The 19,014-nt window shown below is 46.7% G+C and overlaps 1 protein-coding gene across 1 annotated transcript; it reads right to left on the reverse strand.

The window, feature by feature from the left end:
- Positions 1-1,073: 1,073 nt before the first annotated feature.
- On the reverse strand, positions 1,074-7,552 carry Myc (MYC proto-oncogene, bHLH transcription factor). Its single transcript, XM_027950100.2, has 3 exons — positions 7,002-7,552; positions 4,600-5,368; positions 1,074-3,545 (listed from the first exon to the last, which is right to left on the reverse strand). Exons 2-3 carry the CDS (start codon positions 5,354-5,356, stop codon positions 2,983-2,985), a joined length of 1,320 nt encoding a protein of 439 aa, XP_027805901.1. The 5' UTR covers positions 5,357-5,368; positions 7,002-7,552; the 3' UTR covers positions 1,074-2,982.
- Between the last annotated feature and the right edge of the window lie 11,462 nt (positions 7,553-19,014).

The following is a 19,014-nucleotide window of genomic DNA, read 5'->3' on the forward strand; positions in this document are numbered from 1 at the left end:
TCTCACAGAGTTGCTTAGAGCTTTGCTAAACTGCTGAGGCTGCCTTTGAACTTGCGACTCTCCTGCCCCAGCCTCTGGAGCCTCTGGGATCACAGATGTGTGCCACAGCACCTGGCTAGCTTATATCTTGTATATTCCTGAACAAACTACAAGCTCCTGCCTTCCATCCCAAATCTGATCATTGACATCATTATCTACAAAACAGATTGCACAATGGCCTTAGGCTCCTGGGACTCTCTGGATTAGCTCAGAGGGACAGTAAGTGTTGTGGTCAAGATCTGCCTGATTTTCTGGAAAGAAGTTGGCATCTGTCCTGTTTTCAGACCATTCTGGGACTGACAATGGTAAAGCTGAGAGGTGGCCTAATGGGAGGTTGGAATCGTTCCCATCCATTCCCACAGCCAAGTTCGGCATCCTTAAGTTGTTTCCCCGATCATTTGGAATGGGGAGTTGTTTTCCTAATGAGGAGCACTCTCCTATTCCTCGGGCTTGCCTGGACTTAGTGATTCAACCTAACACCTTCCCAGTTCCCAGGTGAGTCACAACAGGACTGCACTCCAGCCCTGGGCCACAAAGGGGCAAAGAGAGAACCGTTTAAGAGCGCCCCCGCTTTTTTAACACTTTGAACTCTTCAACGTCTGTGGATTGTATTTTCCTTTGAATTTAGGACATAGGGTGTGGCAGTTTGAAGCTGAGGTTGGGACTAAGTACCCAAAAGAAAGATCAAGAACAAGACATTAAGAGCTTGAACAGTTTATTCTAGGGGTCAAAGACAGTAATTATTTATTGATTTACGGATGCTGATGGATTAAAATTCCAAAGATCGTCCAGGGAGCTGAAGACCTTCTCTGGATCTGAGACAATGAAGTAATTAGAACAGCAAAGGCACTTCCTTTCTCTATAGTCACTGTTCTAGTTTCTGGTTTGGGCCGTGGGTTTTCAGAAGCTTATAATTAATAAGACATCTATTCAGAAGTGCCTTCTTATGGAGTAATGATGAGCATGTGTCATGAGTGTGTGAAAGCGGTTGGAAGGAAGGAGAGCTTGCAGTTTCTAAAATAATGACTCACATGACAGAGGCTAAGTATGTTTTATTTTATGATCAGAACAGTAGCGTTTCCAAACTGGCTTCCTCCCAGGAGCAAGCAGTGAAACTGATGTAACAAATGCCTAAGGTAGGGGTGAGCAAGCTGTAGGCTTTTCCATGTGAAAAGAGAAATTAAACAGATTAAAAAAAAAAAAAAAAAAAAAAAAAAAAGCAAAGCAAGATAAATAAACAAGGAAACTGCTGTCCTCTCCAAATCTAAATATGGAAACGTAACATGGGTATTCCACTGGACTAATACCCATTCTCATGAATGGCTAGTTTGTTGACCGACAGGCCAGTTCAGAGACCATCTAGGGCAGGTTTAGTAGATGGCCTGGTTTCAATCCCTTGGGCACATGATTGAGTCCTGTGCCTGTTTCCCACTCTGAAACATGGAAAAAACCCAAGTCCCTCCTTGGTGGGGTTGCTGTGGAGTTCTAAGCTGAATGCTTGCGAGTACCTAGCTAAGAGTCTAGCACTGACTGATATCACTGCATCAGTCTGTCGGGCCCCAAGACAGCGTTCTTGACTTGAGGACTTCAGATGTTAAGATGAGCCAAGGCATGGTGATAGGGCAAAAGTTTAACGGACTCCATTCTGCTTTTTGTCATAAGTTACATAACCCTCAAGCTCTTACATTTCCCTGTTTGTAGTATTAATACTAACATTCCTTCCAGGACTCCAGAGGCATAAATAGCCCATGTAAGGAGGGGCTGGCACCTGGAGCAGTAGGTAAGGTGCAAAAGATGGCTCCTGCCCTTCCTCCTTGGGTAGAGTCCCTGGCTAAGGGACCAGGGAAATGGCTAGAGTTAACCAAACTCAAGGGAGTTCCTTTATGGTCCTCCCAGCCCCCAGTCCTCCCTCTCTGTATACTTAACACTTAAGTGTTACCTTGAACCCCCTGCATCCCCTTTCCCTACCCCTAACCTTCTGACCTGCCTTTTGCCCTTTCCTAACTATCCATTCTGGCTCATATCAACCATCTCCAGGCAGCAACTCATAACCCTGAGAACTTAAAAGCCCTTAAGGCTCCCAGCCGCATTTTAACAAAGAAAAACCCTTGCTTTCCTTAGAGTAACTTTTCTCATCTTTGGAAGCCTGTCTTTTTTTTTTTTTTTGGAGAAAAAGGGTACTGGGAATTTAACTTGGGGGAGGGGAGCACTTAACTGCTGAGCTGCATCCCCAGTTCTTTTTATTTTTTTGAGACAGTTCTTGCTAAAGTTGCTGAGGCTGGCTGCAAACTTGGGATCCTCCTGTCTCAGCCTCCAAATTGCTGGTAAGCCTGCCCTTTTAAGGTAAAATTCTGTTAATTTGTAATTGATGAAAATAGTGGGGGTAGGAGGGGAGAAAAGAAACAAAACACAACTTAACATTTGGCACAACTTATATATTTGCCAGTTATTTTATTTTTTTCTAAAAACAATAGAAAAAAAATCAACTTTAAAAAGAAAAATGTACTTAAATAAAAAAAAAATTATGGTTTATAATATGATGCCTGAAATCTTGTGTAACTGCTATAAACGTTTTATTAAAGTTATTTACATTTGATACCATATTTACATAGGAAAATTGAGTAAACTTTTAAGATTTTTTTTTTAAAAACAATTCTTAAATACAAATCTGTTTAAAGAAAAAAACAAAAAAACAAGATAGCAAGCATAAAAAAAAGTTCTTTTATGCCCAAAGTCCTATTTGAGGCAGTTTATGGCTAAACCTTACAGTCCTAAGACCCAGCCAAGGTTGTGAGGTTGCACTTTGAACATGCATTTGAAGTAAGTTCATATTTTATGGTAATGGATTGCTGCAGTTCAGTCAGAAGGAACCTTTTTCCTTGCTTTCCCTTAGTAAGGAGTGAGAATTTAGGAGATTCCAGTTCCTCCCTCCAACAGTTCAACTTAGGCACAAGAGTTCCGCAGCTGTTCAAGTTTCTGTTTTAACTGTTCTCGCCGCTTCCTCAACAAGTCCTTTTCTGAAATGAGCTTTTGCTCTTCTGCTTGGACGGACAGGATATATGCTGTGGCTTTTTTAAGGATTATTACCTTGGGGGCCTTTTCGTTGTTTTCCAACTCTGGGATCTGGTCACGCAGGGCAAAAAAGCTCCGTTTCAGCTCATTTCTCCTCTGGCGTTCCAAGACGTTGTGTGTCCGCCTCTTGTCATTCTCCTCCGTGTCCGAGGACCTGGGGCTGGCACATTTGCGGTTGTTGCTGATCTGTTTCAGGACTCTGCCACTGTCCAACTTAGCCCTCTTGGCAGCAGGACAGTCCTTCCTAGTGGAGGGGGGTGCTGCGTAATTGTGCTGGTGTGTGGAGACGTGGCACCTCTTCAGGACCAGTGGGCTGTGAGGAGGTTTGCTGTGGCTTCCTGCTGGGGGTGACACCGATTCTGACCTTCTGGCAGAAGGCTGTCTCTTTTCCACAGAGACGACATCAATTTCTTCCTCATCCTCTTGTTCTTCCTCTTTAAGAAAGAAAGGAAATAGATTATCACTGGGTTAGCAATGTTTCCTTGAACCAATCAATGATAAAGATTAAAATAGTGTCATATAAATACAAAGGGTTCATAGATTAGAAAGGACTCTTATCTCCTAGCTATCTCCTCTCCTCCTCCCAGAAAGGAGGAGTTTCAAAGGGAGGAGGACAGCTGGGGTTATGGCACAGGCAAGAAAATTACAATTCACCAGGATATGGCATTGATGCCAATTCTTACCTAAGACTTAATGAGGCTTTGGGCACACCCAATTCAACTGCATTCCCAAGCACCTCCTCTTTTTAGGGGACTTTACTAAGAACCCTTCAGGTGTTGCGAATGATAGCTGCAAATCTCTTGGTATGATTTTAGCAACTCCCTATTTTACTGGAAGTGTAAAAAGAAAAAAAAAATCTTTTAGCTTTGCCAAAAGTCCTGTGGGTGGGGAAAGGAAAAAAAGAAGTCCAATTTTGGCAAGGATTTGCTTTCAAGTGTTCAAAACAGGCTGGAATCAAGCCAGCTCCTTAGCCCATCTACTCTTAAGGCACTTTCACTAGCTCCTGGCGCTCAGGCAGGAGGCTGTCCTGCCTGTCACTGCCTCTCTGCAGTTTTGTAGATGCCTAGCCCATTAAATTCCAACCATTTCTCGGAAGTTAGGGGAAGAGAAGAGGGAGGCAATTCATTCACCTTCCCAGAGATCAACTCTCTCTTATCCTCATTCACACCTCCCTTAGGGCAATTAAAATGCTTAAGAGTGGTAAGAGGGAGTGGATTGAGTTGCAAGATAAGCCAGAAGGTTTAAAAACTCAAATGAAATTCCTGAGGGGTGGGAGGGGAAGGCGAAGGACGGTCCAGGGGAATGGGATGGGAGGGAAACAGACTGGAGCTCCAAGATCTACCATATCTCCTTCCCAAAATAAGAAAAAAAAAAAAAGAAAGGCAGGGTTGACAAAGTGGCTAGTTTAGTTAGCTGCCCATGAGACCAGGAAAAGATGCCCGGTCACACCCTGTCTCCCTTAAACTGGCCTGGAGGGGTCCAGCTTACCAGAGTCGCTGCTGGTGGTAGGTGGTGTCTCCTCGTGGAGCACTAGGGGCTCGGGGCTGGCCCGCGGGGAGGACTCCGTGGAGGAGAGCAGAGAGTCCGAGGATGGAGAGAAGGCGGTGGAGTCGGGCGAGGCGCAGGGCTTGGGCGAGCTGCTGTCGTTGAGCGGGTAGGGGAAGACCACCGAGGGGTCGATGCACTCGGACGCGGCGGCGCTCAGGTCCTGTAGGTAGAGGCTGGAGGAGGAGCAGCCGCTGTGCCCGCGGGCGGGGCTCGGGCAGCCGCTGTCTTTGCGCGCAGCCTGGTAGGAGGCCAGCTTCTCCGAGACGAGCTTGGCAGCAGCTGAGAAGCCGCTCCACATACAGTCCTGGATGATGATGTTTTTAATGAAGGTCTCGTCGTCCGGGTCGCAGATGAAGCTCTGGTTCACCATATCTCCTCCCAACAGCTCGGTCACCATCTCCAGCTGGTCGGCTGTGGAGAAGCTGCCGCCGCCACCATCGTCGTCTCCCGGGGGGGAGAAAGACGCGACCGTAACATAGGGAGGCGAGCAGAGCCCGGAGCGGCGGCTCGGGGACAGGGGTGGGGTGGGCAGCAGCTCGAATTTCTTCCAGATATCTTCGCTGGGCGCCGGCGGCTGCAGCTCGCTCTGCTGCTGCTGCTGGTAGAAGTTCTCCTCTTCGTCGCAGTAGAAATACGGCTGCACCGAGTCGTAGTCGAGGTCATAGTTCCTGTTGGCGAAGCTGACGTTGAGGGGCATCGTCGCAGCAGCCTGTTGAAAGGGGGACACAAAGGGGGGCAGTCTTGAGTCGAGGGGCTGGTGTTGGTGCTGAAAACCGGCGCAGCAAGCACCACGGTGCCGAACCACTCCCCTCTAGAGCGCTATCCTCAGAAGGGGCCAGAGGGAGTCAGACAACCTTTTACTGCCTTCGGGCGACCCCCTACTATCTCTACTCGCCCCGGCGACCCCGCTGCATAGAGCCCTCCGAGTCCCCGCCTCATTGAAGTCGGGAGGGCGAAGCCCGGGAACGGGCTCCGCATCCGCCCAAGGAATCGAAATCGGCCTTGGCCTCCATAAAGAGGCAGCGGGAGGTGGCGGTGGGGAATACAATCTGCCAAAAGCGAAGGCGCAAAGTTTTGCGCCACCTGAAGGAGAAGGCGAGAGGCGCCTTGACTGGAGCGGCCCCCTCCTGCGCCGGGCCAGTCCGCGCCGCCCGCTCGGCCCTACTCGCGCCTTGCAGCGTTCCTACCCCGCCGGCGCCGCCGCCCTCTCCGCCGCCTCCAACCCGCCCCCAGCGCGCCCCCCTTCCTTCCTCTGCCGGCTTTCTTTTCTCTCTCCGGCTGGAGTAGAGAGCTCAGCCTTGGGCTTTAACAACATTTCCCCACCCCCTCGTAAATAAGAGGGGTGTTAAATAATAACAGGGGCACCTCCCTTCAACACTCAGTAAGGCGACGCAACTGCGCCAGAGACCCCGCAGCGATTCCGCGCCCGGAGCCGGCGTCTTACCCCACCCCACCCCACCCCACCAAGGGTAGCAGCTGTTCTTGGATCAGCCCAGAGCCGGGCTCCTAGTCTTCCCTTCGCATCTCAGGGACGCGGGGACACCCGCGGACGGCGGCGGGGGAGTCAGCCTTGAGTGCGCAAATTCTCCCTGGTGTCCCCTACCCCCACCAACGACCTGGGCATATCCCTGATCCAGACTCCCTTTTCCCACCCTGCGCCTCCCCAACACTGAGTCCTAACACCTCTGGAGACCAGGTATTTGATCAGGTTTTAAATTTCACAGTTATCATTATTTTTCAAAGCTAAACGCCAACTTCTTAAAAAGAGCGGGGGCGAGTTGGAATCGCCGTGGGGATCCACAGGCAGTCCCAATGCACCACAGTGTCTGCTTCGGCTGTCAAAAATGCGGTAAGCCGAAATTTAAATGTCCTCTCCGAGACTGGGAAAAGTCAGCGGTTGCGGAGCTATCTCTTTAACACGCAATATATGATACATACTCCAAAGAGCTCAGGATGTAAAGGGTTTCGACTAACGCGAACCGGGGCACTCTCTCCAAAGAAAAAAACCCCAAAGCAAAAGCCAAGCAGCAATTAATGCAATAAGACAGGAATAGAATATCCAACCGGCAGGGGTTAGCGTCAACATACATAGTAAAAAAAAAAAAAAATCTCCAAAGCAAAATGCACCCCGTTTTCCCTTTTCCTTTCCCCTCACATCTCGACAAGTCACTGTACCCCGATCCTCATTAACCCCCACCCCACCCTGACCTACCCCAACTACTCGAAGAAAAGTGTCAGTAGTGTCTTTTCTGGGAGAAAAGACATCCAGACTTGGGCAATCGGACTCATCGCAACCCCAAAGCTGTAGAGAAAATAAATTAAAAGACAAATCTGGTGCTTACCGGGTTTTCAACTACCCGAAGGAAATCCAGCCTTCAAACGGCAGCCAGGAGCGCTTTCAGAGGAGCGGGTCCTGGGTAAAGGCGGGGAAAAGTGTCCCCAAATAGGCAGTATAGCCTCCCCGCTCCGGAGAGTCGCGTCCTCGATCGGGTATTTTAAGTTCCAGTGCAAAGTGTCCGCCCGCAGCAAAGGGCAAAGTTTCGCGGTTGCGGACCCCTGGTGGGGCTCCGCGGGAGGGCTGGGGTGGGGGCGGCTGGTCAGAAGACTAAGCCTCCTTTCACTCCGGGTTTCCCTTCCCAGGACGCCCGGAGCGCGGCTCTGCTCGGTTCTTCCACCCTCACGGGTTCGCCCGCTCACTCCCTCTGTCTCTCGCTGGAATTACTACAGCGAGTGAGATAAAGCCCCGAAAACGACTTTTATACTGCTGTTACGCGCGATCCCTCCCCCTCGCTTCTTTTTCCCGCCAAGCCTCTAAGAAGCCCTGCCCTTCTCTAGGCAGGAGGGGAGCCAAGAGGCGGCCGCCGGGGCGCGGCGATGTTGGCGGCCACGAGAAGCGCAGCTCAGGGGTCCTCGGGCGCGCAGACCCTCGTATTATAAAGGGCTGGTGGGCGGGGATTCGACGGAATCTTTTTTTTTTTCTTTCTCCCCCGCCCTCGGCTTTGGGAACCTGGGAGGGGCACTGCCGAGTGAGGGAAGGGGAGGAGACTCAGCCCCGCAGCCCGGCACTCCAGCTATCGGATGTAAACAGTATAAGGGCGCAGCACGAATTAACTGCGCGCGCCTACCATTTTCTTTTGCTCCTGTTTAAATCCTTTCCCTTTCTCTGCTGCTCCTCTGGCGCAGTACTCTGACAAACTGCATTCTCGTCCTGCGTGTTCCAATTAACACAGGTGGAACAGCTGCCCTCACCCTCAACACTGAGAATACACCATGTACCCACGGCCGCGCCACGCACGTCCCGGGCGGCCGGGCGCCTCCCTAAGGCTGGGGAAAGAGCAGCATTTTGAAAATAAGTCTTATGAAGACAGGCGGGCAGAAGGAATATTTATGAGTGCGCATTCAGTATATGGAGTGTTAGGGATAAATGACAGAGGAGGTAGGGAGGAAAATGATTTCTGGAATAATTAAAATAACGCAGCAATGCCTTGCCACGTATACTTGGAGAGTGTTATGAATACATACCTATTACATTTCTTGAGGTTGTGTGAGTGTAATTCATTATGCATTATGTATGCACAGCTATCTAGATTGGGCACTTCCCACCCAGAATGAATCCCCTAGTTTGCTGCCAAAACAGCAGATATCGCTCGTTTTGCCCAGCCGGCTCAGACTTCCACCCGGCCGGGTGTGGGAAGCGGCTATTCCCGCAAGACGCACTAATCGCTGAGATCTTTCTGCGTGTTCACCAGCTGGAGTAGAGGAGGAGCGCGGTTGGGGGCGCGCGCCTGGGGGGTGGGGATCCTCCCCCGTCAGCTCTTTGCCAGTCTACAGCCGGATCCCACCCCGGCGCCTCTCTTACGGAGTTCCCAATTCCGCAGCCAGGTTCCAGAGGAGACAAACCCTCCTTGAGCCCCATGGCGCGGTTTTGCACGAGATTCCCGTTTGGGGGGAAATCAAAGGCGCTAGACAGAATATGGGAGGGACTGGGGGGACCCAAACCTCCCGACTGGACTTCCCAGAAGGGGGGGGGGGGGAGGCAGGGAAGCGCTTGTGGACCCGGCCTGGGGAGTCGGCCGAGACTGGTGAAGAAAACCGTTAACTCTTTCCTCTTCGGATAAACTGGACGTTTGATTCCTGTCTGTGTACTCTTTCCCCTTTATTTTTGGAATCATAATCACGAACAAAACCCCATCGATCCTATCAAGTGAGAGGAAAGGAGTATTATTTTATGCCTTTTTAGGGGAGATCTTGAGCTAATTAAAAATTGGATGTATTTCAAGCTTTCATTTCTTGGTTCACTATTTTTTTTCTGAATATCTTACTGAAAGCGCATTATATAAATCCGCACATATGTATACACATTTCATGCACACGTCGACCCAGTTTATTGCTCAATCTGAAACATGATTTTTTGCTCCCTAAATGGTTCTATATTTAATATATAGTGCATATTCCCTCGGGTTTTGCTATTTTGCCTTCTTTCATGGCATCAAAAACAAAGGCAATCCTCTTACCCATGGTCCCTCACCCAAAGACATTTTTCAGTAAACTCTTCCCACTCCTCCTTAGAAAAGGAAAAAAAAAATGGAGAGAAAGGCGACTGCATAGCGCGCACCCAGTTCACGATGTCATTACCCGTTGAATATGCAGCTCAGCGTTCAATTGTTAAATGAGTAGTAACTTCCCCCAAATCAAGCTCACTGCACAGTTCAGCTTTAAGGATTGCAAATTACTCCAGCCTCCAAGCCTTTGCCGCAAACGCTGGAAGCGATCTGGGCTCGGTTTTGCAGCAAAGCGTCTTTACCCCGCCCCCTCCCCGGCTGCACCCGCCTTGGGCTTTGCGAAAGTAAAGTAAGTATGCCCTCTACTGGCCTCAGAAATCGCCGCGTCCGGAAGCCAACCAGGGCGGAGGGCAGAGGTCGGGTGGGGGCAGGGCGTCCGGATCGCCCCGGTTCTGGGTGGAGGTAGGATGCGCGGCTCCTTGAAACGAGTTTCCACCCGCTTTACGATTCTTTCAGGTCAGGTCGGCTGCAGAAAGGCCGAAGGTAGAGGAATTACAGGAGGAAAAAGTGGTTGAAAGGCGGCTATTGGACTGCATAAGAGGTGGTGAAAATTAACCCATCACTGCTTACTGACACTAAGCATTACCCTAGGGGGGGGGACCAAAGCTAATTTATGGGAAATAGTTCCGTGAACTATTTCACGGAACGCACAGGAAAAAAATTCCAACACCCCCCCAAAAGAACCAAAAAAAGCTTTAGCCTTCACTTTTTAGAAACCTGTTGTCTTCAAACCTCCAACTTTGAAAGCAAGATACTGGATTTCATTGGGCAAGGGAGAGCAAAGAGGGTTTTGCCTATTATTGTTTTCAATTTAAAAAATTGGATTGGTGATGATAGCCAGATTTTTTGAACGTGACGAGTAACATTTGAGATTTCACAGAAAAAAAATAGTGTAAAGGACCTTTTATAAAAATTTAAAAACTTTTTTTTTTTTTTTTTTTTTGCAGGGTACAGTGGTGAACATCTGTAATCTCAGCGAAGAGCTGGGGGTATAGCTCAGTGGTAGAATGCTCTGGGTTCAACCAACAAAAATGGGGAAAAAATGTGCGGATTTATATAGTGCGCTTTCAGTGGGTCTGTGTGTATGAATGTTAAAAAAAATGGGGATCTTTTTTTCTTTTAAGTTGGGTTTTGCTTTGTTGCTTGGACTGGGGATCATCCTGCCTCAGCCTCAGAATTGCTGGAATTACAGGCCCAGGATACCTGGCCAGGGTCAAGTAGGTCTTAACTGTGCCAAAGATGCTTGACAGTATGATCACAGCTACAACAGCATAAACTGGAGTAGTTGGAGTTTGACCTCAGAGGCCAGTTTTAGAGTCAGTAAAAATGGCAGATGTGTTTTAAGGTCTGCCTCCCAAATTATGGCAGACCACTGTGGGTGTGTGAAGCCAGGCAGAGGTATTGCCTGTGGGTTGGGGACTCAACCTCACTCTCCCCCAGGCTGGTGACATCAGCTGGGGTGTTACTTTTCAAGTAGCAGCTAGGAGTTTTATGCCTGCGGACAGGTAGGTGTCATCCCCATTTAGCCACAAAGGAACAGAAAGCAGATCTTGGAGAGGTCAAGGGACATCACTGTCTTTCTTTTAGAATATTTTAAGCCACAGTTGACCTAGAGTAGATATTTGGGTTGAGAAATGGCTGAGGAGATTCCAGTTAATAATATCAATGGTGCTGAGCAAGAGATATATAATCATTATAAAAATAAATTGTAAAGTACAAAAAGAAAGGGACAAGAAAATTACAAGAGTTTTTAATCCTGGTTGCCCAAAGGTTGGTGTTAGAATTTGTCTTTTAAGGGAAGTCTTGCCTGGTGCAGTGGTGCTTGCCTGTAATCCCAGTGATTCAGGAGGCTGAGGCAGGAGGATCACAAGCTCAAGGTTAACCTCAGCAACTTAGTGAGACCCTATCTCAAAACAAAAAATAAAAAGGTCTGGGGATGTGGCTTAGTGATAAAGTGCTCCTGGGTTCAACTCCCAGTACCAAAAAGAAAGAAAAAAAAAAAAAAAGGAGTGGGGATGGGGGGAACAATCCTTCATCTTTCTATGCTAAATTTCCTTTTTAAAAAAATCTTTTTTAAACATTGTTTTATTGATAGATCTTTGTTTTATTTATTTATACATGATGCTGAGAATTGAACCTAATGCTTCACACATTCCAGGCAAGTACCCTACCACTGAGCCCCAGCCCCAGCCCCATTGTGCTAAATTTCTGTTTGGAAGACAGCTGAAGGTGTCTTCCTGGATGTTGTATCTTGATGGGTCTCTGTTTTTGGAGATGCTGCTGGAGTGGGTTGGGCTCCTGAGAAGAGTCAGGTCTCTAGAAGAGCCGCTGTGTTATTCTTCACCCTGACAGGCCTCCCAGTGGGCAGCCCCACAGGATTGCCCTCAAGAGGACACTGTCTCCTGGGAGAGGACATTCTTTCCTACAGGATGGTACAACTCAGAATCGTTAATTCTCCCAATGACATGTTCTCACAGTAGTTATACTGCTCTGATACTTAGGAAATAAGAAGAAACTGCAAAAAGAACGTTTTGTTGTTGTTCTGCTAAGAAAGAATGGGACCCCAGGCCTCGCACATGCTCTACCATGGAGCTGTACCCTCAGCCAGGAGCAGTTTCATCAAACTTTCTCCTTTCTTTCCAGAGACACAAAAGGGGAGATTCAGAATGTGGGACTTGCGTAAAATAACACGAGTGAGTTTCCTCCTTAACTTCTTTGAATGTTTCTTCCTCCAGCCTTCAAAAAGTTTCCTATATAGATGATCTTCCACAGACAAGAACAGTTACTAAGCCGGTGTGGTGGCCCACGCCTATAATCCCAGTGGCCTGGGAGACTGAGGCAGGAGGATCGTGAGTTCAAAATCAGCATTAGCAAAAGCGAGGTGCTGAGCAACTCAGTGAGACCCTGTTTCTAAGTAAAATACAAAATAGGGTTGGGGATGTGGCTCAGTGACTGAGTGCCCCGGAGTTCAATCCCTAGTACCCACCTTCTCCCAGAAAAGAACAGTTAATATGGAAAGAAACTGGACTGGGGTGATCGTAAAGCTGGCTGCAACTTGGGGAGAGGTAGAAAGCCCCCAGGGTAGCTGGGCTGCTACTTCAAAATCTCTTCCAGTCACATGAGGCCTGTTGAGGAGAGGGGTGGGGGAGGAGAGTAGCAAATAAGAGTGTGTGGTGGAAGGATCATTTTTAAAGAAGGCCAGTCAGATGAAAACCTAGCCAGGGAATGCCAAAGGAAGAGGACGTCTCACAAGCATGTCAATGCCAACCATATATCCCAGAGTAGCACAGGCCAGGTCTTCAGTGGACAAGAAATAAATAATGTCCAACATCATTAACTCAAACAAATGACAGCAAGAAAGACAGTGAAGAAAATCTTTGTGCATTTAAAAAAATACATGTCTTGGGTTACTGTTTTCCCTTCCCCTACTTTCTTCTAGTCTGCTGCATAAATTGAAGGAATTGAGAAGAAAAAATTAGTAGATATTTTTAACAAAAGACCTCAGAGCCAACATTTCCTGTGTTGCATTCAGTATATTGGGTTGCTTTCTTATCCACCGGCTTCCAGATCCCAGATCCTGGCAGAGGGTTCTAGGCTGCACCTGGTTAACCCTAGCTGCGCTGCAGTTTAGCATTCTCCTCTTATTTTTTAGTCTTCTGCTATAATCTTGCTTTACTTTGTAGCTCCTAGAATAGACAAATGGTTCCTTTGTTTAGCTTTGCTTCAAAGGCTAGGTTTATTGTTCTCTAAGTGCCAAACCCAAGCCAATCTCAGAAATTTCCACACTTTGGCTCACTGGCCTGTCTTTGCTCTTGTCCTTTTGGGCAGCATCTGTCCTCAGGATGGACCCTTGCTGGGTTGGAGGTAGAGGTGACTGCAAGGCAGACACGTGGGGGGAAATGTTTGCTTTTAACCTCAGCCTTCATTTGGGAGCCGACAGAAGAGGAGCCCATGCAGGGATTCTAAACTGTGACTTCTGACAGTTTTCAAAGTCAGGCTTTTTGAGAGGAGCTCACCTTTGCTTGTTCTTGTTTTTATTTTTATTTTCCATTTTCTATTTTGTACCACTGGGGATGGAACCCAAGTCTTGTGCATGGCAGGGAAGCGCTCTGCCACTGTACCCCCCAGCCCCTTGCTGTTGCTTTAGATTGTCGATTTTCTCCATGACTCCTTTGAAGTGGACTTCTTTACAGAAGCTTTCCTGAAGGCATCCAGTGGATGTCAAACACCAAGCCAATGGCCTCATTGCTATTTTCCTTTTTAACTTTGCTGCTTGATGTCAGGCTTCTGAAAATGATCATACACTTTTAATTTTATAAATCAGTGGTTCTCAACTACGATTACATTTTGGGTTGTAAGAAGGGCTGCAGAGGGGGCTTACTGCTGGCATTTTGTGGGTAGAGGTCAGGGATGTTGCCAGTGCCCTACAATTCACAGGAAGACTTCCACAAGAGACCTGCTGGGCCTCAAACGTCAGCAGTGCTGAAGTTGAGCATCCCTAGGGTGACTCTGTGCTCTCCTGATGTTGTTCCCGTGTACTAGGCTTGTTCTTCTATCCCCTTTTTGGGCTATCTTTCCTCTTTTACCTTCTCCATGTAGCTGCTAAAATCGTCTTGCAGTAGATTCCTATGAGTTCCCCATCACCCCTGCTGCATTTACCATGATGCACTGATTCATTTTCCTCCTCATTTACAATTCTTCAATGGTCCCCAGTGGTCCGAAACAAAGCTCTACCTCATGAGCTAGGAATTTAAGCCTCATGCATCTGGTGACACCTTATCTTCCCCTACTTCCCACCAACTCTGCACTTCAGAGAAACACATCTATTTACAGTCACTCTGAAGGACATGCAAGTTCCCACCTCAGCACTTTTGTTCAGCCAGCTTCCCCGGCCCTCTTGCCTCCTCCTCTTCTTGCAGACGGAGATGTAGCCTGGTTTTCTCCCTGGAGCCTGCCTTCCCTTTCTGCCCTACTCCATGTTCACTAGAACCATGAAACTATGGAGTCTGAAGTTTTGGAAAGCAACTAATTAAACTGTTCTGAAACATAAGTATTTGTTCTCAGGGTATAAGGGTATTTCTGGTTAAAATGGATTAACTGTGACCTTTCTTACTCAGAGAAAGGCTCCTTTTTAGGCTTTTCCATGAGATTATGAATGTCACAAGGTGAGGAATCAGGTGCAGCCGACAGCAGATGCTCAGTTATTCCTTTCAGAGAGGATGAATGCGTGCTCACTCTTCACTGCTAGAATTTAGTAGATCGGTAGACTGTCTCAATTATTTTTTGTCTACTTGAGAACCAGTACATAGGCAGAGGTTGCTAGATCGGCCTGCCTGGTGGCCTGTTCTATCATGACCACTTGCTAAATATAGCAAGACCTCTGAGCTCTCTGAATCTCATTTTTCTTCATCTGAAAAAAATGAGAATATCATAATTACAGCACCTATCTTATTGAAGGTAATGCCAAATTAAATGAGATGGTGCATTTCACACAGTGCCTGGTGTTTGGCATGCCCTTAATAAATGTAAACAGTTGTTAATATAGGTCCAAAATTTAGCAGAAAATTATGTATTAAGATATTTTAAGTTGAATGTATTAGTATTCCATGATATTCCATAGTCAATTGCATGAATTTTTTTTTTTCAGTTGCACAAAATTTATGTCCTCTGCCATGTCATTGAACAGGAAAGATTGTGGACTAATACAAACTTTCCAGTGGACAGATGAGAAATTGAAACAGAGAATCACAAACAGATGATCTAATATTTGGTGACAATTTCTAACCAACCCACTTTCTGTCTCCACTTACTTACTCTTCCAAATGTCTGCCACTGTATAGATTGCTCCATTCAGAAACGCCAGCATTCTGGAAGCTCTGGAAGGGACAGTTAGACATTGTTATAATGGATCAAGGCATTATGTTAAGATTTTCCTTCTTTAACTAAATTGTAGTACTGGATGACCCCCAAGTATGGTCTTGGAAGGCCGGGGACAGGGTGGCACCTTGGCTTCTGGCTGGACAAAGCTTCTCCTGGCATCTGTGTCTACTTTTCTTGTGCTGGCCAGCTGATCTGTGCATTAGAAAAAATTTCCTTTAAAGTATAGACCAACACTCAAGCTTAGAAAACCCACGTTTCCCCCCACTTCATTGAAGGTCAAGGATTGTCAACTCAGGTGCTTACAGAGGCTTTGCAGAGAAAATGTGATCTAGGAACACAGTAGGGAATGGTGTGGGGAAAGATCAACGGGAGAACATTCACCCGTGCCTGGCTGGCAGCTGCGCTCAGCGCCTGTTGGTAGGTGCCCTGAAATCTGACCCTGTCGGCGGCGGTGCTTCCAGGTTTTTAAGAGAAGGCATAACTCTGGGTTTTAAAATATTAGCAACTAATAAAACAATTGTATGGAGAAGCAAAGCACGTCTCTGAGACATATTTGGCCCTTGGGCTCCGGCCTGAGAACTCTGCTCTTAGGTTTTGGAATCTAGCCCTGTAGCCTTTCCCCCTGCCTTCCCCTGAGTTTTAACCATTCCCTCATTTTGTGTCAGGTAATATGACATTTTGTCGCTTCTGTAGGTTTTAGTGTCTGACACCTTGATCATAGGCTTCTGAGGTCCAGTGGATAGCTCATTGACATTCTCATCTGCCAAGAAAGTCTCCATGTCACATGACCCCAAGGGACCATTCACAAAGTGCCTGACCACACAGGCTGTCTTTGATGGTGAACTAGGCTTCAAGACAGATGAAATGCAGGGGATGAAGGTGGGAGCCTGTCCAGATGGGAAGAACTGGATTTATTTACCTTAAAGCAAATGCAATGAGATAAAAAACCAAACCACACTCAACGTCTTTGAGCAGCGCCCCCTGCAGGCCACTTTTCTCACTGCTTTAGAACCCCACATAGGAGGAAATCCTGCTGGAACCAAAGAAGGAAGGAAGGAAGGAAGGAATGGGGATGTGGGGATATGGAATGGAGACTGGGAGGTGCTTGCTAGTTCTATGCTGCTGATCAGGGCAAGTCCTTTGGGACATTCTGAAGGCAGCAAAATACAAGACTTTCCCTCTGACTACCACCCTTTTCCTGGCACATAACGCCAAGGGGTCAACAGTATTGTGAGTGTCAGGAATGGATACAAGAGACACATCCTCATCTCCCAAGGGGTTTGCTAAGGTACACATTCTCTCTCTCTTCCAGAATATTTTATAAGACAGGTTAGCAATATTTGTGTGTGTCAAATAGACTTTTCTTTTGGTAAGGGGATGAGGGCAGAGGACACACAGGGCAAAAAATACAGATTGGCAATCTGATGAGCCTTGGCAGTTGTATGAATCCCTATGAGCCCGAGTTAAAATTCTTCTCCTCTCCCCTCCCCCCCGGCTTTTTTTTTTTTGTGTGTAGTAATGCGGATAGAACTCACAGGTGTTCTACGAGTGAGCTACATTCTCCACCCTTTTTATTTGTTATTTGGAGGAAGTGTTTCTTTAAATTGCCCAAGCTGGGGTTGGGGTTGTGGCTCAGAGGTAGAGCGCTTGCCTAGCATGTGTGAGGCACTGGGTTTGATCCTCAGTAACACATTAAATAAATAAATAAATGCATAAAATAAAGGCATTTGTGTCCATCTATAACTAAATATATTTTAAAAATGAATAAATTGCCCAAGCTGGCGTAAAACTTGCAATCCTCCTGCCTCCCCCTCCCCAACTGTTGGATTTGCAGGTGGGTACTACCTTGTCCATCCTAAGTTCAAATCCTGTCACCGACATTGACTGGGTGTGGAGCCTTGGAGAAACTACTTTACTAAAATGAGCTTCAGTTTCTTCATCTGTAGAAAATGGTAACAACCATAATTGCTTCTGAGAGTTGTCTTGAAGATTAAACGAGAATGCACACCCTCAGAAATGGAAGCTGTTTGGTTTTCATTAGGATTAGTAGCATGCTTTATTTCAGAGCTTCTTGTTCTTCATTGTTTTCAGATTGAGATATCATTACCTACTTCAATCTCTACTCAAGGAATTCCATGTGACAATCCACAGTGGGGTCCAAGCCCCGTGCCTTGGTGGGCATCCCAGTGGCATTTATAAGCGGAGAGTATAGCTTATCGTCAAAGGTATAGCTGAGATTAGGTGACTGTCATCATTTTCTGCTTGTCTAACTAAATGATCATGTTTTGCAAAAGCCTCTCTCTGCACCCCTCAGTCCAAATGCACTGGGAACTCCAATGAATTGGGAAATCCTTGCCTGCAGCTTGTGGGTCACCTTGGGGTTCTACCCTTGCAGTAACTCTGCAGGGTGGGATGTGGGGGAGGGATTAGATGTTGGAAACTGGCCAGGGGACTTCACGGGCCCAACAAAGAATATTTTTCAAGGGTTGATTTGGTAATAGGCGGAGGGGAATTCCATGGATAGATAATAATTTATGCAAGGAATGCCATCTGCTTCTCTGGCAAAGTTGAATAATTGCAGGGGCAATTTCCTTCCATTCCTTGTCCTGTACCATTCAACTCCTTAAGTAATTATATTGACACCTCCTGAGCTGACTGTTTGGGTGGGTGGAGAGGCATGAGGTGCTGGGCTAGGATGTTGGCTGAAGTCAGTTTGCCATAAAACTGAAATAATTAATTGGAATGCTTTAGAGGCTTAAACACTAAATAAGAACATATTGCCGTTCTGGCCAGTATAGCCAAATGTTGTGCTGGAAATTAATAAAAACTGGCTTCACTGGAGATATATAAAATTGTAAATTAAATTTGGTCTTTGAACAAAGAATCTGTGATAGAATTCTCTAAGTAGATTAGGAACCCAAAACTGCACACCAGATCCCTTTCTACACCATCCCTTGCATTGGCATCTCTGAGGATGTTTTGGGACACTTTGTGTATGGATTTTTTTAGTCTCTCTTTGCTGCTTTGATAAATTCTGCTGGAGGTGGTGAGGGCTGAAAATCTGAGTTAGCACGTGCTGAGGTGGAAGTGGGGTGGCAGAAAGGGCTGGGGATTGTTCTGGGAATCATGCTAAAGCAACCTTCTTGCTTGAGCACCAAATCTTGCCAGCTGTACTCTGGCTCAAGTGTCAAGTTTGGACCCTCTCAGTGTCTGTAACATTTAAAAATAGGTGCCAACATTTAAAAGTTGGTAGATTGCACAGTAGAAGTCTAATTCCTTTCTTAGGAATCTTGGGTCTCCATTTCCATGTGGATGGAGGTGAGAAGCACTCGATTGTCTTTTGTTTTTATTTATTGGTGCATTATAATTATACACAGTAGTGGAATTCATTGTTACATATTCTTTTATTGTGGTGGTGGTTCTGGGGATTAATCCAAGGCCTTAGGTATACTAGGAAAGTTCTCTGCCTCTGAGCTACATCTCCAACTCATATTTGAACGTGTACATAATATAATAATATAATTTGGTCAGTTTCCTTCTCCAGAACCTCCCCCTTTCCCCCCTTCTTACCATCCCCAGCCAACTGCTTTTTATTTTTATTTTTAATTTTCCATTTTTAATCTTTAAAAAATTTTTTTGGTACTGGGGATTGAACCTAGGGCCACTCTACCACTGAGTTACATTCCCATTCGTTTTTGTTTTTTTATTTTGACACAGGGTCTTGCGAAGTTGCTCAGCGTGGCCTAGACCTTGGTAATCCTCCTGCTTCAACCTCCCCAGTTTCTGGGATCATAGGCGTGCACCACTGTGCCGGCTCAGACTGCCTTTTCAACAGTTGGGAGCTTCCAGTTTGTCCCAGTCTCCACCGCTCCCTTAGGCTACGTTCACTTAGCTCATCAATGGTCCCTTCCTA

Source organism: Marmota flaviventris, chromosome 15, assembly GCF_047511675.1.
Source record: "Marmota flaviventris isolate mMarFla1 chromosome 15, mMarFla1.hap1, whole genome shotgun sequence".
Lineage (NCBI taxonomy): Eukaryota > Metazoa > Chordata > Mammalia > Rodentia > Sciuridae > Marmota > Marmota flaviventris.